At 45.0% G+C, this 20769-nt stretch overlaps 1 protein-coding gene across 4 annotated transcripts in view; it reads right to left on the minus strand.

The window, feature by feature from the left end:
- Positions 1-1148: 1148 nt before the first annotated feature.
- Positions 1149-20769, minus strand: part of LOC143766452 (uncharacterized) — a 43495-nt gene continuing 23874 nt past the window's right edge. For 3 of the 4 annotated variants that reach the window (XM_077254165.1, XM_077254163.1, XM_077254164.1), the window contains one exon: positions 1149-2223. In XM_077254165.1, coding sequence (XP_077110280.1) covers positions 1202-2223 — 1022 coding nt within the window. In that variant the 3' untranslated portion in view covers positions 1149-1201. Of the gene's footprint in view, positions 2227-20769 lie in introns of all 4 variants that reach the window. The other variant, XM_077254162.1, reaches the window with a different exon arrangement.

Here is a 20769-nt window from a genome sequence, read left to right on the forward strand (position 1 = left end):
TTTTGCAGGACAAGATGACATTTTCAGTGGTACCATGGTTATTTATATCCGTCTTTTTGATCGCGTGTTATTCCACTTTTTGTTTGGCGGCATGATAATAAAGCGTTGTTTTTTGCCTCTTTTTTTTACGGTGTTCACTGAAGGGGTTAACTAGTGGGACAGTTTTATAGGTCAGGTCGCTACGGACGCGGCGATACTAAATATGTGTACTTTTATTGTTTTTTTTTTTATTTAGATAAATGTATTTATAGGAACAATATATACATATATATATGTATTTATTATTTTACACATGTGAATATATATATATTTTTTTACACTATAACATTGCCCCGGGGGGCTTCATGTTATAGTGTAAGATTGCCGATCTGACACTTTGCTGTGCACTGTGTCGGATCGGTGATCTGACATGCACAGCTCCTGGAGGCTTCCCGGCGCCTGCTCTGAGCAGGTGCAGTGAAGCCACCTCCCTGCAGGACCCGGATGCCAGGCCATCTTGGATCCGGGCCTGCTGCAGCAAGGAGGAGGTAAGAGACCCTCGGATCTCAGGGAAGCACGCAGGGAGCCCCCACCCTGCGCAATGCTTCCCTATACCGCCGGAACACTGCGATCATGTTTGATCGCAGTGTGCCGGGGGTTAATGTGCCGAGGGCGGTCCGTGACCGCTCCTGGCATATAGTGCCGGATGTCAGCTGCGATAGTCAGCTGACAGCTGGCCGCGATCGGCCGCGCTCCCACCGTGAGCGCGGCCGATCACTATGACGTACTATCCCGTCGAGGGTCAGATAGGCCCGGGTCACCTCGACGGGATAGTACGTCTAAGGTCAGAGAGGGGTTAAATAAAGTCTCCCAATGAGTCACCTTTGTGAAGACGACAAATCCCATAGAAATGAGAGGCTTGGAGAGCGAGTGTGTGTACCTCACCTCACCCTGTATACTGAAATGTGGGGTATATGTTTTTTCTATTAGTCACCTGACTAACCTTCAGAGGGTAAATTATGTGCATAGTTTTAAAATTGGAATTAATAAGTTTAGTTTTTCCTTTTGTCATCAAACATGAGGAATGACAAAAGACAACCCCTTTAAGAAGATCCAATTTGGTTAAATCGATTCCAACATTCTGAACATAAAAAGGCTTGTCGCCTATGTGATATCTCTGATGTTTATTAACAGCTGATTTCCAAGTAAAATATTTTCCACATTAAGAAAATGAAAATGGCTTCTCCCCTGTGTGAATGCTCTGATGTCTAACAAGATGCGTTTTCCGATCAAAACATTTCTCACATTCTGAACAGGAAAAAGGCTTCTCCCGTGTGTGGGTTCTCTGGTGGCGATCAAGAACCGATTTCCAGGTAAAACATTTCCCACATTCTGAACAGGAAAAAGGCTTCTCCCCTGTGTGAGTTTTCTGGTGCCTAACCAAACGTGATTTAATATTAAAACATTTCCCACACTCTGAACAGGAAAAAGGCTTCTCCCCTGTGTGAGTCATCTGGTGGATAACAAAATTTGATTTATGTGCAAAATATTTCCCACATTCTGAACATGAAAAAGGCTTCTCCCCTGTGTGAATTCTCTGGTGCTTAACAAGCTCTGATTTCTGTTTAAAACATTTCTCACATTCTGAACAGGAAAAAGGCTTCTCCCCTGTGTGAATTCTCTGGTGCTTAACAAGCTCTGATTTCTGTTTAAAACATTTCCCACATTCTGAACATGAAAAAGGCTTCTCCTCTGTGTGAGTTCTCTGGTGCCTAACCAAGTTTGAATTAAGATTAAAACATTTTCCACATTCTGAACATGAAAAAGGCTTCTCCTCTGTGTGAATTCTCTGGTGACAAACCAAACGTGATTTAAGATTAAAACATTTCTCACATTTTGAACAGGTAAAAGGCTTCTCCCCTGTGTGAGTCCTCTGGTGGTTAACAAAATGTGATTTCTGTGTAAAGTATTTCCCACATTCTGAACATGACAATGACTTATTTGCTTTAGAAGAAGTTTGTTTTTTAATGCCTCTGTTGTGAATTTGGTTTTCCTTTGTAGTCGGTAATGAATCAGAAGATGGGACCTGTTTCATAGGATCAAATGGCAGATCTTTGCTGTGAATGGAAGATGGTATATCTGGAGTAATAGCATTCACTTCAGTTGTATCTTGTAGGATCTCAAGATCATCCGATTTAAAAATTGAAGATGTCAGCTGTCCCTCTGATCTCCAGGTACAGTCATCTGCTAAGACAAAAAACAATTATTTTTTTTAATAAAATTTCCTTGAGTTTCATATTTTTGAACATTTCTACTTTCCATAAAAATGGCAAGCTGTGTAATAGAATTTAATTATTTACCAAGACAATGACAGTTCAGTCTAATAGAAAACCTTATTGGGTGAGCCAGTATTGTGTGGTGTTAAACTGTTTGTTCATTCTGCCTCCCAAATATTGAATAAAAAGAAACCAATGTTATGTAGGTAAAAATAATACCAATTGTGATCTCACAAAAAAACAAGTCTCCACTCAGGTCCATCATCTGTCAATGGAAAACACGGGTATTACATACATGGTAATGTGTTTTTTCATGAGACATGACGGCACCACGAGAGAGGGGATCCGCCCATCAAGGACAGGAAACCTTCAAGATAAAAGGGGCGGCTCCTCTCTCCACATCAGTTGTTTTACAGAGTACAAGAGGAACTCCGCTGGTTAGTGTACACATAAATAATACATCCTATACGGTTCTATTCACCGATACCCCAGGGAGTGTATAATACAAATAATGCTAATAATGCACCCAACTAATGATGTTATCAAAAGGGTGGGAATATAAGGGTGCCGTCATGTCTCATGAAAAAACACATTACCAGTTATGTAATACCCGTGTTTTTCCATCATACATGACGGCACCACGAGAGAGTTACAGAGATTTGTATTCTCTTTTAGGGAGGAATTACTGCTTGTAACACTCTTCTCCCAAATGCGAGATCAGAGGTAGCAGATAGGTCTAGCCTATAATGTTTAAAAAATGTAGACGGAGAGGACCAAGTGGCCGCCTTACAGATTTGGTCGATGGTAGCATCTGCTCTCTCCGCCCACGACGTCGCCATGGCCTTCGTGGAATGGGCTTTCAGACCCTGTGGAATAACCCTGCCTGCACTACTATACGCTTAGAATAATGGCCTCTCTCACCCATCTAGCGATAGTTTGTTTTGAGGCTTTAAGGCCGTTCCTTGACCCCTGGAAAGAAACAAATAAAACCCTCTGTTTCCTCCAGGATTTTGTACTCTCTAAATACTGTAGGATACATCTCCTGACATCTAGGCAATGGAGTTTCTCCTCTTTCTTGTTACTAGGATTGGGACAGAAAGAGGGTAGGGTTATATCCTGAGCCCTATGGAATCTCAATACCACTTTGGGGAGATATGCCGGATCTAATTTTAATACAACCCTATCGTCCATAATTTGTGTGTAAGGGGGGGGGGGGTCAGCTGACAACGCGTGTAAATCCCCCACCCTACGGGCCGATGTAAGTGCCACTAACAAAGCTGTCTTTAATGTTAGTACTTTATCTGATGTTGTATTTAACGGCTCAAAGGGGCTTTCTGTCAAAGCTGTCAACACTAAATTTAGATCCCATGGTGGAGGAGTAGGGGATGGAACACAGTCAGCTCTACTGTGAAGGTACAAATTAAGAAAGATTCTCCATTTTGTGCTTTTCGACTCCATTTTGCTGTTCTAAGATACATTTTGTTACTAGGCTAAAGTTTACAGCTGTTATGAGACCTTGATTGTTGCAATCTAGACAGGACATGAGACTGAGAGTGTATTGTTCTACGAGACTTTGACGCACAGACTGTTCCTGCATTCTTATAGGTTAAGAACTGTGAGCATGTTCTTATGCTGATTGGTTGAAGTATAATTTCTATGACTATGAAAAGTCATACACAATAAACGGGGGCCCAGAGATCTGCTTGATCCCCCCAAACAGAGACACACGTCTCCGTCTGGTCATTTTCAGTCGCCGGCAACGCCCTGTAGATTAATTTGGAAGTCACTGAGTTAACCGTGAAGGATCACTTTAGATCCTCCCTCAACATTTGGCGCCCGAAAACGTGGGGCCCCAAACAGGAACGCCTCTGCCCCCTGGAGGACAACAAGACAAAGGACCCTCGGACCGGACACAGGCACTGGAAAATTGGGACTGATCATCCCCCACAACAACCACGGTAAGTTGGCAGTTATACTGTCCAGACTGACCGTTTGGTGTGGTTTTCCTGTGTTTGTGCTGCAAAGAGGATCTGAGGTTTGTCCCCGATGGTGGGGTGATGTTGTGGATTCTGTTTGTGGGCTCCCTCTGGTGGTTACTGCTGGTACTGGGTGACTTTGGTGGGTTGCGGCCTTTGGTTTCCACCTGTCCATCAGAGGCTGGGTGGTTCCTATTTTACCTGGCCTTTCTGTCATTCCCTTGCCGGCTATCAATGTATTCAGATGTGCTCTGTTTGGTTCCTGCCTACCTGCTCCCAGATCTTTCAGGATAAGCTAAGTGCTGATTTTCAGTTGTTGGTTTTTTTGTCCAGCTTGCTTATTATGTCTCTATGCTAGCTGGTAGCTCTAGTGGACTGAGGTTCTCCCCATGTGCCATGAGTTGGCACATGGGTTCTTGTAATCTCAGGATGGTTTTTTGATTAGGGTTTTTTGCTGACCGCTCAGACCCCTTTTGTATCGTTCTGCTTTCTAGTTTACAGCGGGCCTCAATTTGCTGAACCTATATATATCATCTCTATGTGTGTGCCTTCCTCTCATTTCACCGTCAATACATGTGGGGGGCAACTATACCTTTTGGGGTTCATTCCTCTGGAGGCAAGTGAGGTCTTTATTTTCTCTGCAGTACTAGTTAGCTCTTAGGCTGGTGCGTGGCGTCTAGAACCAACGTAGGCACGCTCCCTGGCTATCTCTAGTTGCGTTTGTCAGGCGTAGGGCAGCGGTCAGCCCAGGTTCCATCACCCTAGAGCTCGTCCGATATTTTGTATTACTTTGCTTGTCCCTTGCTATCCCTAGCCATTGGGATTCATGACAGGGTGATTCTTGGGTGGAATCATATAGAGGTGTAGTTCCGTTGGGAGCCCAGTGTTCGAACCGTACCTCATAAGGGATGGACACCCCGGATTGACCAGTGATGTAATTCTCTTTATAGTCAAAATATCCTGAATTCCTGATCAGTTAGAATCAGGCGTGGTGAGGTGATCGAAGATGGGTAGGATGCGTAACTCAGGAATATATAGATATATATGTGTATTTCCAGAGGTATCCGGAGGGAAAGTCTGAGACGCCCTCCTCCTTTCGCTGAGTTCCGCGTTTTTGGGTTGTCCCAGAGGGGGACAGGTAGACCCAGTGGAACAAAACTAATATGGCCGCTTTGGTATTGTGCACGACTAAGTAAGGATATTTAGCTCTAAAGGAAAATCAGTTTCCGTGGAAGAAGAAGACTTTGAATTTGCGTGATGAATCTGATATTGTTAGCCCAAAGATGGGGAAAATATTCTCAGTCATTGGTTTTTCTAAGGTGGTCTGGCATGTGAATTGTGTGATGAAGGTTCTGTAGAAAGAAATTAAGTCTGGGAACTGCTGTATTCTGTTTCTGTGTGAAATTTCTAAGATACCTAATGGGAGGGGTCAAACAGCTGCGCTATTGCTTTCTTCTTTCTGTGCTGAGGAATGCTGCGATTTTCTTATCTCTAACTGTGTCTCTGGTATGGAGGGGGCACGTAGCTGCGTTCTAAGTTTCTCTGTATTTTCTATCCTTGGTGTAGTATGCACTGGGAGATTTGTGTTTTGTTTAAAGCAGCTGCTTCAAGTTGAGTGGTTGATATATAGCACATTGAGGATCAACAGAGGACGTGCATTCTGATTGTTTTGTCACGTTGAAAAGGGAAAGTTGTCTATTATTATGACAAAAAACGAAGTTTTGTGGTACTAGAAGGAACTGAGAAAGCAAACAATCAAAAATTTGGAACAGGGGGTCTCCCTGCTAGATAATATGGTCCCTCCCCAGGAAATTAAGCCTCTACTCCCGACTGTAAGCCCTATGCCCCTTAACCCCAAGGCACCAATATATCCTGGACTGCCGAGAAGTTCTATGGGCGTCTTATGGTAGTATTTAAAGATCTGGGATTCTCATTGTAACATAAAGCCCGTTCACACCTTTTTGTGGCAGCTTTAATGTCCGGCCTTAAATCTGAATTGAAAGAGGCAATAATGTCAGTTAGACCCGATATTGAGACTTCCACTCCGGATGATGCATTAAAAGTAGTAAGGAAAAAAAAAAAAGGGTTTTCAGAATTTAACCTGCTCTGCATCAGCAGGGAAATCAAAAGGTTAAACCAGTAGCCCCAGCGATTCCTGCTCCAACCTTAGCCCCCACCGCAGCTGGTTCCTTATCAGTGGCCTGCCCAGCAGCGAACTCCAGTTCCAGCCCTCCCACCTTATACGAATTCAGTTCTCCAATATCCCTTTTAACCCTATGTCTGGGAATCTCCCTCCCAAGCCCCGCCATGTCAATTCTCAGATCAAGAGCTTGTTTTAATTAGATTAGATGGCAGACCCAATAAATATACTCTTACAAAACCATCCCATTGGGACCCTTCCCTGAAGTCATGGCTCAGTTCGTAATCTCTCCCGCATGTTCGGTAAATATACTGGGGGCAGATTTATTATCACAGTTCTACTCCAGAATACAATTCCAAGATGATGGTCAGATGGTCCTTACGTTATATAACCCCTATGCAGATGAATATAATGTGCACGAACAGAGCAGGAAGCCATTGCTGCCACTGTTAACCTCCTCAAGTATCTGGCAGATCTGAACGGTCGGGTTTCGGCCTCGAAACTTCGGTTCTGCCTTGGTCATGTGATATTTTTGGGTCACTGTCTCCTTCAGGGTGTCAGACACCTCACAAAAGAAAGAAAAATAGCCGTCAGCTCCCTTCCTTTTCCGAAAGATGAGACTGAACTCCAGCGTTTTCTTGGACTATGTACTTATTGTCGTCAGTGGATACTGGACGCATCCCGCATAATGCAACCTCTCTATAATGCCCTGAAAGACGGTTCAAGATATGCTGATGATTTTGGCAGGTTCCACACTGGATACGGTGTAGTGCACGCAGCTGCACTCCCTCCCTCACTGTCAGCACAAGAAGAAGAACTTCAGGCTCTGTCTACTGCATGTATTCTGGCCAAAGACAGGCGGGCTAATATATACACGGACTCACAGTATGCATTTGGTATTGCTCATGATTTCAGAGCCCTATGGGCCAATCGAGGGTATATTACTACCGCCAGGACTCCAGTGAAGAATGCTGAAGCTGTTAAAACCCTCATGGACTCAATCAAATTACCTACCCAGGTGGCCATTATCAAAGTTAAGGCGCACGGTCCTAGGAACAGTCCACAGACTGCTGGTAACACCTTTGCGGATATGCAATCAAAAGCTGCTGCTCTCCTACCCATTGAAATGATCATACCAGCTATGGTGACCACACGCTCTCAGAATAAACAGTTACAAGAAACACTGACTCTACAGGAACCTGATGATCCACGCCAGACTGAGGTTTTCTGCCGGACCCCGCAAGACCGCTTAATGATGATGCAGAGAATGTCCCCAAAGGAAGAAGTGAAGCAGTGGAAGGCTGATGGAGCATGTATGGACAATGGTCTCTGGAAAAAGGACCAACTTGTGTGTCTCCCTAAGCGGATGCACCCTGCTATTGCCACGTGGGCACATGGCCCACACATCGAGGGAAAAACCAGGCCATCCCGGTCAACTTCAACGTGTACCCCCGAAGCACCTTGCCAAGCCCGACTATCCTTTCCAAAGGCTCCAGGTGGACTACATCACGTTGCCTAAGTCTGGAAGGTATGAATATTGTCTGGTGGTTGTCGACATGTTCTCCAGTTGGCCTGAAGCATTCCCGGTTACCAATATTACTGCAAAAACCACAGCGAAGAAATTGGTGATGGAGGTTATATGCAGATATAGTGTTCCAGAAGTCGCCAAAAGTGACCAAGGCCCGGTCTTTTCTTCTCATGTGTATCAGGAGGTTTTGACAAGGTTTGGATCCACTGTAGCCCTCCATACTCTCCACAATCCAGTGGGAAAGTTGAGAGGCTGAACGGCACACTGAAGGGACAATTGACCAAAATGATGCAGGAGACTACGGCTCCATGGCCACAGCTCCTACCCATTGTACTGTACCACATTCGCACTACCCCTAAGGCAAAACATGGCCTGTCCCCATATGAGATATTGTTTGGTGCTAGGCCCCCAGTTGCAAATTTCCAGCCCCAGTAGTTATCAGAAGAAACTGACCGTGCTGTTCAATATGTTATTCAGCTTAGTAAAAATCTTGCTAACACCCATGTTTTAGTTTCTTCTTCCCCTCCAGATTCAGCAGAAACCGACACTTGTCACAACTTGAAGTCTGGTGCTTTTGTAGTCGTGAAAAGGCATGTCAGAAAACACGGACTAGAACCCTTGTATGACGGTCCCTACCAATCCTCCTCATTACTCCTATGTCAGTAAAGCTGGAAGGAAGGTCGACGTGGATCCACGCATCGCACTGCAAGCTGGTCAAACAGACTAGTAGCAAATAAGGGGACATAATGTTTTGGTTTTTGGCATTTTCTATATTATTGGTAACCGCATGGGACAGCCTAAATTCCCCAATATCCTTGAATAATAAGTTTGTACAATATCATGAAAGATTAATAGTACAGATGGGTATAGCCAATAAAATTCTCAGTTCTATTTTTATTTACCTTATGATTACACAAATGTGGGATAAATTGCTTAGGGCCATAGATTTTCTAGATGATCAAATTTGGGATATATTGGATATACTTAATACTACTGTTGCTGTCCAAAACCAATTTATTATAGTCACTAATCAATACACTGTAGTACTGGATTACTTAACAGCAGCACAGGGTGGTATGTGTCAGGTTATTGGACCCGCTTGCTGTCATATAGATCCCAATAGTACTCTAAAGTTAAAGTTAGAGGATATTCAAAGACTCAGAGATTAATATGATAAAGACAATGACCGTAATAAGGACAGTTGGTGGGCAGATACCTTCTCCTTTTTTTAATCTAGCCAATTGGTTTGAGGGACTTGGGGGCTGGATAGCTGTAATCTTGCAAAGTTTGTTATATATTGTTGCCTTTATCCTTGTCATGTATGTAATACTAAAACTTGTTCTTTGGTGTATTTCTGTATGTATTAGGAAATTCTGCACTAAGACAACTAATGATGAAACCAAAAGCGTTGCTACCCCTGCTCTTCTCTACACCGATTTCACTAAGATACCTGATGAAGATGTTGAAGCCAAGCACATGGTTATCTTCAAAAGATCCCCACCACTGTTATCAATAATTGTTATTCGTAAATTCTAGTATACAGGGGGGACGGGTACACCGCAACAGCCATGGCTGGTAACATGGCACCAGCCATGTGAAGACCAGTACCCCTAGAGCTTATAGCTTGGGATAGTACCTCTGATGCTGGACATTAACCCCTTCACCCCCGAAGCTTTTTCCGTTTTCGTTTTTCGCTCCCCTCCTTCCCAGAGCCATAACTTTTTTATTTTTCCGTCAATTTGGCCATGTGAGGGCTTATTTTTTGCGGGACGAGTTGTACTTTTGAACGACATCATTGGTTTTAGCATGTCGTGTACTAGAAAACGGGAAAAAAATTCCAAGTGCAGTGAAATTGCAAAAAAAGTGCAATCCCACACTTGTTTTTTGCTTGCCTATTTTGCTAGGTTCACTAAATGCTAAAACTGACCTGCCATTACGATTCTCCAGGTCACTACGAGTTCATAGACACCTAACATGACTAGGTTATTTTTCACCTAAGTGGTGAAAAAAAATTCCAAACTTTGCAAAAAACAAAACAAAACAAAATTGCGCCATTTTCCGATACTCGTAGCGTCTCCATTTTTCGTGATCTGGGGTCAGGTGAGGGCTTATTTTTTGCGTGCCGAGCTGGCGTTTTTAATGATAGCATTTTGGTGTAGATACGTTCTTTTGATCGCCCGTTATTGCATTTTAATGCAATGTCGTGGCGACCAAAAAAACGTAAATCTGGCGTTTCGAATTTTTTTATCATTACGCCATTTAGCGATCAGGTTAATGCTTTTTTTTTATTGATAGATCGGGCGATTCTGAAAGCGGCGATACCAAATATGTGTAGGTTGGGGTTTTTTTTTATTGATTTATTTTGATTGGGGCGAAAGGGGGGTGATTTAAACTTTTATATTTTTTTTATTTTTTTCACATTTTTAAAAACTTTTTTTTTTTACTTTTGCCATGCTTCAATAGCCTCCATGGGAGGCTAGAAGCAGGCACAGCCCGATCGGCTCTGCTACATAACAGCAATCATCAGATCGCTGTTATGTAGCTAAAATGCAGGTGTGCTGTGAGCGCCGACCACAGGGGGGCGCTCACAGCCACCGGCAATCAGTAACCATAGAGGTCTCAAGGACCTCTATGGTTACAATGGAGGAGCATCGCCGACCCCCGATCATGTGATGGGGGTCGGCGATGCGCTCATATCCGGCCGCACGGCCGGATGCGGTAGTTAAATGCCGCTGTCTGCGTTTGACAGCGGCATTTAACTAGTTAATAGCGGCGGGTGATCGCGATTTCACCCGCCGCTATTGCGCGCACATGTCAGCTGTAAACAACAGCTGACATGTCGCGACTTTGATGTGCGCTCACCGCCGGAGCGCACATCAAAGCGGGGGTCCCGACATGTGACGTACTATTCCGTCACATGTCGGGAAGGGGTTAATTAACAAAATGTATCTAGGGGGGAATGTGAAGGGACAAATTAAGAAAGATTCTCCATTTTGTGCTTTTCGACTCCATTTTGCTGTTCTAAGATAAATTGTTACTAGGCTAAAGTTTACAGCTGTTATGAGACCTTGATTGTTGCAATCTAGACAGGACATGAGACTGAGAGTGTATTGTTCTACGAGACTTTGACGCAGACTGTTCCTGCATTCTTATAGGTTAAGAACTGTGAGCGTGTTCTTATGCTGATTGGTTGAAGTATAATTTCTATGACTATGAAAAGTCATACACAATAAAAGGGGGGCAAGAGATCTGCTTGATCCCCCCAAACAGAGACACACGTCTCCGTCTGGTCATTTTCAGTTGCCGGCAACGCCCTGTAGATTAATTTGGAAATCACTGAATTAACCGTGAAGGATCACTTTAGATCCTCCCTCAACACTACTACAGGCTTGGATAAACCTCACCACCCACCTATTGCTTGCCAGGTCACAGTTGAATAAGGCTGCTAAGGCTGAAATGTGTACTTTGAGGGTACTAACAGCTAACCCCAGATCTAAGCCCTTTTGCAGGAACTCCAGTATTGTCACTATCGGGACCTCCCCTTCCCGTATTGGCCCTGAACTGGACAGGAATTTCTTCCATATTCTCCCATAGATCTTGGTCGTTACTGGTTTTCTGCTACTAAGCAAGGTGGATATTAAACCAGCTGAGAACCCTTCTTTCTCTAACAATGACCGTTCAAATGCAAGGCTGTCAAATGTAGCCCGGAATTCTGCGGGTGGATGAAGTGACCCTGTGTTAGAAGGTCCTGATCTTCCGGGAGAACCCACGGGTCCGTCACTAACTTCACTCTCAGCCAGTAAAACCATGGTCTTTTTGGCCAGAAGGGAGCTATTACAATCACTCTAACCTTGTCCTCCCTGATCTTCTTCAGAACTGCTGGGATTAGACATATCGGTGGGAAGGCATACAAGAGTCCTGACGTCCATTCTATGCTGAAGGCGTCTACTGCCAACGGCCTGTCTACTGGGTTCAGGGAGCAGAACTTTTGAGCTTTCCTGTTGTCTTTTGAGGCAAAGAGGTCTACACTGGGTCTTCCCCACATGTGCACTATCCGTTGAAAAATGGACTTTTTTTAGGGACCATTCCCCTTGCCTCAAGTGGTTCCTGCTTAAAAAGTCTGCCTTTATATTGTCCACACCTCGAATATGCAGGGCCGATAATGAAAGGAAATGCCTTTCGGCTAGAGTCATGAGTCTTCTGGTTATGTGCATCAGTGACCGAGAACGGGTGTCCCCTGGTGGTTCACGTATGCGACCGCTGTTCAGTTGTCCGATAGGACTCTCACATGATGCCCTGTCAAGTGTGGAAGTAATCTCTCTAGCGCCTTTTCTATTGCTAGGAGTTCCCACTCATTTGAGGATAGATTTTTCTCCTCTTGAGCCCAGGGATCTTGGTCCCATAGTGTGTCTGAGTGAGCTCCCCACCCCCATGGACTGGCGTCCGTTGTGATTACTTTGGAGGCTGTGTATATCCAGGGAACTCCTCTTGGAGATGACCATCTGTAACCACCATCTGAGTGATTGGAGTACAGAGAGTGGGAGAATGAGCTTCTGCTCTAGCTGCCCCTGAAGTTCCAGGTCGTTCTGCAGCACACACCATTGCAGTTCTCTTGCATGGAACTGGGCCCATTTTAATGCCGGTATGCAGGAGGTTAGGGACCCCAACACCGACATGGCTCTTCTTAAAGTCATCTCTGTTTATTTTAATGTGGTCATAATCATTTGTTTGATCTTTTCCTCTTTTTCCTCTGGGAGGCGACATTCCTGTGCCACGAAGTCTACCGTTATCCCTAGGAAATTCTGGACCATTGCTGGCTCTAGTTTGGATTTTTTGAAGTTTAGTTGCCATCCTAGTGTCTGTAGAGTGTCCATCACTATTCTGACCTGCTCCTGACAGTGAGAAAAGTTCTTCCCCACTATCAGGAAGTCGTCTAAAGGTACCGTCACACCCAGCGACGCTGCAGCGATATAGACAACGACCCGATCGCTGCAGCGTCGCTGTTTAGATCGCTGTAGAGATGTGAAACACAGCAGCTCCAGAACGATGCAGGAGTGATCCTGTGACGTAACGGTGACGCACTTATCGTTCTCACAGTTCGTTAGCAAAAAAAGAAGAGAAGCCAGCACTGCTGAAGGTCAAAACGCAATATCTAAAGTGCACATGCACATAATAAATTCTGACTGTATTTCAAATATGAGATATTTAGCAAATAATTGATCAATTCTTTGAGCTACCCCGCCACTTCACGGCAATCTCATAATGGGGAAGTCCTAACTCTACGTTTTTTATTTACATTGTGCCATTACGGCCTCCTAAATGTATAGAGAGTGAGAAAAAAAAAAAAAGGACAGACCACATATATTGCGTTTTGACCTTCAGCAGTGCTGGCTTCTCCCCTCTTTTTGCTTTTGTATTGGTATGTGGCTGACCACCACTGTTGCCGCGCACGCTGGGTCATATGCGCCATTCTGTCTGGGTTCACTATGATTGATAGGCTGCTGTGCACACACACACAGCAGCCCTGCCCTGCCTCAGGCTCTAGTTAATTAGGCAGCTGTGCCTCAGCCAGTTTCATCCTTTAACTTTGGTGTTGGTTTGGCAGTGTGGAGGCCAGATCTGATATGTCCGCACAGGACCTGATCGGCCTCTATCCGCGCTCGCCTTCCTGGCACTAAGGGAGTGATTCTGTCAATGCTCCAGGTACAGTTTGTCATGTAATGTTATTTAATGTGGTCTGTCCTTTTTTTTTTTTTTTCTCACTCTCTATACATTTAGGACGCCGTAATGGCACAATGTAAATAAAAAACGTAGAGTTAGGACTGCCCCATTATGAGATTGCCGTGAAGTGGCGGGGTAGCTCAAAGAATTGATCAATTATTTGCTAAATATCTCATATTTGAAATACAGTCAGAATTTATTATGTGCATGTGCACTTTAGATATTGCGTTTTGACCTTCAGCAGTGCTGGCTTCTCCCCTCTTTTTGCCTTCACAGTTCGTTAGCTCCATGTTTAACATTGCTGGCATCGTTGCTTTTGCTGTCAAACACGACGATACACGCCGATCTGACGACCAAATAAAGTTCTGGACTTCTAGCTCCAAACCAGCGATATCACAGCGGGATCCAGATCGCTGCTGCGTGTCAAACACAACGAGATCGCTATCCAGGAAGCTGCAACGTCAAGGATCGTTGTCGTTCTCGTTGTAAAGTTGCTGAGTTTGAAGGTACCTTAAGAAGGGTATTATCAGAGTGTCTTTTAATCTGAGATGTGCTGTGACCTCTGCAATCAGTTTTGTAAATACCCGTGGGGCTGTTGCTATCCCAAAGGGCAGAGCCCTGTACTGAAAGTGATGCAACTGGGACCCCATCTGAACTGCCACTCTGAGAAACTGACGATCTTGTTGTCTGATTGGGACGTGATAATAAGCGTCCTTGAGGTCTAGGATGGACATGTAACTCTGAGGATATAGAAGTTTCACCGCTGATTTTATGGTTTCCATTTTGAAAGATGGAATTATTAGATATTTGTTGAGGTCTTTTAAATTTATTATTGTCCTCCAAGAATTGTCCGGTGTTTTTATGAGAAAAAGTGGGGAGTAAAACGCTTCCATCCTTTCCTTTGTTGGAACTTCTTCCAAGACGTGTTTGTCTAGGAGTTATATTATTTCTCCTTCCAGACTGACTTGTTTCTCTTGGGAGGACTGTACCGGGGTCTGCATGTATCTTCTTGGAGGCCAGTGGTGGAATTTTAGTTTTAGGCCTGATCCTATGATCCTCTCCCAGGCTGGAAGGAAGTGAGAGAGCCTCCCTCCCACCTGAGAAGGACCATCACTGGGAGGGTTTCTTGGTGTCCCTGGGGTCCCTTGGTGTCCCTGGACCGCTTATCGAAGTTGCTCCTGTCTCGGTCTCTATACTGCTGCCTTCGGAATTTTTGGCCTCTCCGAAAGGCGCGCCGAAAGGACTGAAATGGCTGTTTTGGAAAATTTTTCTTTTTGTCACCGGCTTTCTCAAACACCTCGTCTAATGCTGGTCCAAACAGGAAGTTCCACTCACAAGGCAAAGAGCAAAGCTTCATCTTGCCTGTGTATCTCCTGGCCAGCATTTAAGCCATACCGCCTGGCATCCTGTGTTGGCTAAAGCTGCTGACTTTGCTGCCAGTCTAGCCGAGTCTGCTGATGCTTCCGCTAGAAACACTGCCGCTGCTCTCATGGTTGGTATTGCCTCTAGGAGAGTTTCTCTGGGAACTTTTTGTTCTACCTGTTCCTCCAGGTTGTCTATCCAGATTTTAAGGGATCTGGCTACACAAGTGGCCGCGATAGCTGGCCTTAGTGCCCCTGCTGAGACTTCCCATGCTGTTTTCAGGGAACCGTCCACTTTTCTATCCAGAGGTTCTTTTAGAGAACCTAAATCCTCGAATGGCAGGGAGGATTTTCTGGCTACTTTTGAAATTGCCACATCAATTTTTGGGGCTCTATCCCAAGATGAGGACGCCTCCTCTACAAAAGGATATCTTCTCTTTAGGGAGGTGGTTATTTGGGACCTTTTTTCTGGGTTTTTGCCACTCCCTCTTAATCAGTTCTTGTAGCTGTTCATTAATAGGGAATGACCTCCGTTTTCTCTTTTGCAGACCACTGAATATAAGTTCCTGTGTTGTCTTTTTTGCCTTCTCGTCCACCAGCCCCATGGTAGAGCGAACAGCTTTTATAAGCTTATCCGTAGCCTCTGCTGGAAATGTATCCTCCTCCTCTGAGCTACTATCTGAGCAGCGAGCTGTATCTGAGTCCCCCTCTGACTCCGAGGAATCTCTTTGGGATGCTGCTGAGGGGCTGGATCTGTCCCTAGATCTGGTGTCTGAGTCAGCTGTCTCCAATGCTTTTACAGATCTACAGACCTCTGATTGGATCAGTGATCTTAGACTCTCTGTAAAGGAGGGTGTTTCCTCCGCTACCGTCTTGTTAATGCAATCCTGACAGATTTTTATTCCATGGTTTTAACGCTTTTGTGCATAAGGGACATTCCTTGTTTTTAACCTTTGATTTATACTTCTTGGGGTCCTGCTATACTCCACCCCCCCCCAAATGTATGTAAGAAAAGAGGGGAGAGACGGAGATAAGAGAAAAGAACAGACATTAGCGTGCTGGACTTTCTCGCAGTTCACTCACCACTCGGACGCTTTCAAAGTATGGGTACCGGATACGGAGGTTGGCTGGTTTTCTCCGTGTCTCCCAATGAGACTAGGGACCCCTCCTTGGTATGGCGATCCGTCCGTACGTTGTCCGAGCGGCTTCTGCTGCTGCCATGGCGGATCTGGCTCTTCTCACTTGAGCGAGACCGCCTCTCCTGCACCTCTTGCTGTGGCATCAAATGTTCTGGTGAAAAGCTCTCCATCATACACACTACCATGTAACAAGAGTAGTCACCTTCAACCTGGCCTGGTTTAGTGACACAGGGCAGCACTTCTGGTTCGTTTAAATAGATTCCTCTTTTTTTTTTTTAATGAATCACCTGGTTGATCCTGCCATTACTGGTCACTTCAGTAGTCAGGTGCATATGCGCACCTGTCATGATTTGATTACCTGGCTGATCGTGCCTGCACCACTTCCGGTGCTCATAGATGCAATCAATCACATGGTTGATCCTGCATCTGCCGGCCGCTAGCGCAATGCCTGCGCTGTATAATTATGTCAGAGCGCGCACCCGGCAACCACTTCCGGTGCGCGCTATTAGATCCACCATTCACCTGGTTGATCCTGCCCCGAGTGCTGCCGCCGGGTCCTGCGCATGCACACGGCTATTATCTCCGGTGCACGCCCCTTCAGCGCCTATGTGCGCTTTACTTCCAGGCGCGCAACCGGCCTTTGCTTCCGGTGCGCGCCGAAGATTCTGGCTCCCCTGCCTGCATCAAACGTTCTGAGTGCTGCCGCCGGGTATTGCAAAATAGAAGCCTTTTCCTTGCGCACGCACGTACCTCCATTCCCAGGTACCTGGCGCCGGCTGGAGCTTCCGGGAGTGTCCACGCCACGGATGTTCAGGAAGGCAGCGCAGCACTTACTCTCAGCGTCCAGATGCTCTCTCAATGCTCCAGACACCGCTCCATACCGCTCTGTGCAGCTTCAGGTACCGCCAGGGAGGAGGGGGAAGGGGGGAGACCTGCTCTTAAGCTCCTCGGAGGTTGGGGTCCTCCCTGTCGAGAGTTATCTAGCCCGGGCACCGATGTGCCTTACGGGCTGCATGGCCACCTTTGGTCAACAGGGGGGCACATAAGTGACCCCCGTGGACAGCATGATTTTCATATCAACAGGGGGGAACGCTACCTGCGGCCCCCGAGGATAATCTTTACCCGGGCATTGCCTCACGGGTTGTGGCCATGCTTCGCTCAGGGGGGCATGGAATGCATGACCCCCGAGGCGACTACCGGTACCTGGTGACAGGTGCAGCAGACCAGCGCCTGCCCAAATCCACCCGACCCAGGCATCCTCTTCTGTCTTTATCAGAAGTCTTCTATCTTGAGGGTTCCCCGTCAAGGACAGGAAACCAACTGATGTGGAGAGAGGAGCCGCCCCTTTTATCTTGAAGGTTTCCTGTCCTTGATGGGCGGATCCCCTCTCTCGTGGTGCCATCATGTATGATGGAAAAAACAGAGGTTCCCACACTATTCGTGGCTAAAAGGCTGTTGAAAACCAATAAGGTTTCTCTAAACCAATCCAGCAAAATCCGCTCTCACTTCTGAGTCTTGCAGTGTGCTCAAACATTTAGGATCCCTGTATTTAGCAATACTATAGTGAGAATAACTCACTTAATTTATGGTGTGTGTGTCTCCTGGAGCACAATCTGGGCACTATGTGTTGGGTAATAAAATGGCAAATGTGTAATTTTCACTCTCCAACATCCACTGCCTGTTAATTTCTGGAAAGTGGCTGTGGAGTCAAAATATGCACTCCTCCTATAGATTATAAAACTCAATGAATTAATTTATAAAATGGAATCACTTTATGGGGACTGACTATTCTGGTTTTCTGTTATTTCTGTGTCCAATCTCATCTGGGATCTGTCTGTCCAGCTGGAGTAATCTGCTCCATACTTCAGCCAATTGGAAAGTACCATACCCTACTAAAGCTCAAAGCATATTGCCGCAATTTGCCAGATACAGCATTGTTCTCCTCTGGTCCCGTTATCTGTGCTCAGCTTGCGGCTTGTGTTTTTGTTTTCTGATGTGACCATGGACTGTTTACTGACTACTCGTGTCTTCTGATTCTGTCCTTCTGGTTCTGGCTCAGCTGCCTGACTATTCTTCTTGACATCTAACACCACAGAACAGCAGGTAACACCATGGTCCAAGCCTTGGGGTCTCTGTGTAAGTCCAGATCCATGTAAGTGTGTTAAAGGGCAATGAGCAAGGCAATACTTGGGATATGGAAAGCAGAGAAGATAGTGCCAAGCATGTTCATAGTGGACATCTTTTGAGATGCCAGGTGACCACGAACAGTGCTTTCAGTACACTGTGTCTGCAAACTATTCCAGTTAGATCTGCATTCAAATAGCTAAATGGCGCTCCTTCCCTTCTGAACACTGCCATGCTCCCAGACAGTAGTGTACAACCGTATATAGGGTATTGTGCGAATTTGGAATATAATTTGTAAGATCCATTTGTTTTCCATTATCCTTTGTGAATAATTCCAAAGTTATCACCACATAAAGTGACACACGTCAGGTTTTAAAAATGGAGCCTGTTTAGGAACACAAAACTGGCTGCAAGAAGAGGTTAAATCAGAGGATTTTGGACACTACTGTAGTTGAAAACTGACTATAAACAATAACATCTACTGAAATGATCAAATTCAACAGTCTCCATGAGTAATAAATGAGTTACTAGTGGTGAAACCTCTCTAGGGTAATTAGAGTATGGGGCTCGGTGACTTCACAATTAGTGATAAGCGAGTATGCTCATTACTTCAGTTTCTCTGAGAATGCTCGAGTGGTCTCCAAGTATTTGGGATTCAAGCTGTCTAGCAGCCACAAATCATGCAGTTGCGTCGACATAAATTAAATCTCACTCCCAATTACTTGGAGACCACCCGAGCATGCTCAGAGAAACTCGAGTAACGAGCATACTTCGCTCTTCACTATTCACAATCTAAACTACTGTAAGGGTCAATATTTTCGGTCAGATGAGTTTCAAGAAGAAATATTACACATTTAAAACAGAACTGTGTATAATAGTGCAGAGCTGAGGTGTCTTAAAGGGAACCTGTCAGCAGGATTGTGCACAGTAACCTACAGACACTGTCAGGTCGGCGCCATTATACTGAATACAATGATACCTTGGTAGATTAAATTCGCCTTGTGGTTGTTGCTTAATCTGTATTCATAGTTTTCAGTTAATAAGATTCTCGTGCTTTGGGGTGGGGCTGTGGGCGGGGCTTTATATGGTGCCCTGATTACATATTCATCTATATTGGCTTATGGCAGGTCACTGATCCTTCAATGACCTGCCCCCAATTTTTACATAATGCATATAATAGTGTTGATATTATTGTTGATAATGCCTAAAATATTGTGGCTATTCTGAGGCTTAGAAAAAAAATTACAACCAGCAAATGGTCACCGGCGGTGGCAGCACCTGCGCAGTAGCACCTATAAGTAAGAGATAGATGCAACTGGACAGGCGCCACCGGTGTCATTTTGCTGGATGTTAATTTTTTTTTTCTAAGCCTCACAATAGCCACAATATTATAGGCATTATCAACAATGAGTAAGCAAAAAGTAGTAAGGACGGATAGCACTCACCAATCCTTAAAAAGCTTGCTTTATTTCAACGTATAAAGCATCATGGCCAGGAGAACAGATGAAGGAGTGTGTGAGCCAGTGCTGACAACGGCCGTTTCGCGCTCAACAGCGCTTCTACGGGTCCCGGCCTCACTGCACATTTAATGTTGTCGATCATAAAAGTGAAGTTTGATCAGAAAGACTGGACCTGGTCTTGTAGGGACCATATGATCACTGTTGTGAATTTGGTTTCTGGGCTCCCCCGGTGGTTTCTGGTGGTACTGCACTTGTGTGCTTCATCTCCTCTGTTCACCTGTTTCCATCAGGATGTGGGAGTTTTCTATTTAACCTTGCTCCTCAGTCATTTCTATGCCGGCCAACAATGTTACCAGAAGCCTTTCTGTTGCATGTTCCTGCTCCTAGACTACTATCAGCTAAGTTGGACTTGTAGTCCTAAGTTTGTTTTGCATTTTTGTTCCAGTTCTCTGTGATTGATTATTTCTGAGGCTGGAAGCTCTTGTGAGCTGAAATTGCCACTCTGGTGTCATGAGTTGATATTAGAGTCTTAAAGTAATTTCAGGATGGTGTTTTGAAAGGGTTTTCAGCTGACTGTGAAGTTCCCTTTTCTGTCTTCCTACTATCTAGTAAGCGGACCTCAATTTGCTAAACCTATCTTCATACTTCGTATGTCAATTTCCTCTGAAATCACCGACAATATATGTGATGGCTACTGTCTGCCTTTTGGGGAAAATTTCTCTAGAGGTAAGCCAGGTCTGTATTTTCCTCTGCTAGGGTCAGTCAGTTCTCCGGCTGGCGCTGGGCGTCTAGGGATAAAACGTAGGCACGCTACCCGGCCACTGTTAGTTGTGCGGTAGGTTTAGCTCACAGTCAGCTCGAGTTCCCATCTTCCAAGAGCTAGTCCTTTTTGTATGCTTTACTATGTTCTCTTGCCATTGAGAACCATGACAGTTTGGCCGGCCAAGGGTTAAAATAATTGGCAGAAGAAAGGAGAGAAAAGAACTCTGCAGAGAATTTTTTTTTTTTCCTGAGTTTGCTCATTAGTTGATTCACTTGCATCTCTGCTTACTGCAGCCTTCGTCT

The sequence above is a fragment of the Ranitomeya variabilis genome, chromosome 4 (genome assembly GCF_051348905.1).
Source record: "Ranitomeya variabilis isolate aRanVar5 chromosome 4, aRanVar5.hap1, whole genome shotgun sequence".
Taxonomy (NCBI): Eukaryota; Metazoa; Chordata; class Amphibia; order Anura; family Dendrobatidae; genus Ranitomeya; species Ranitomeya variabilis.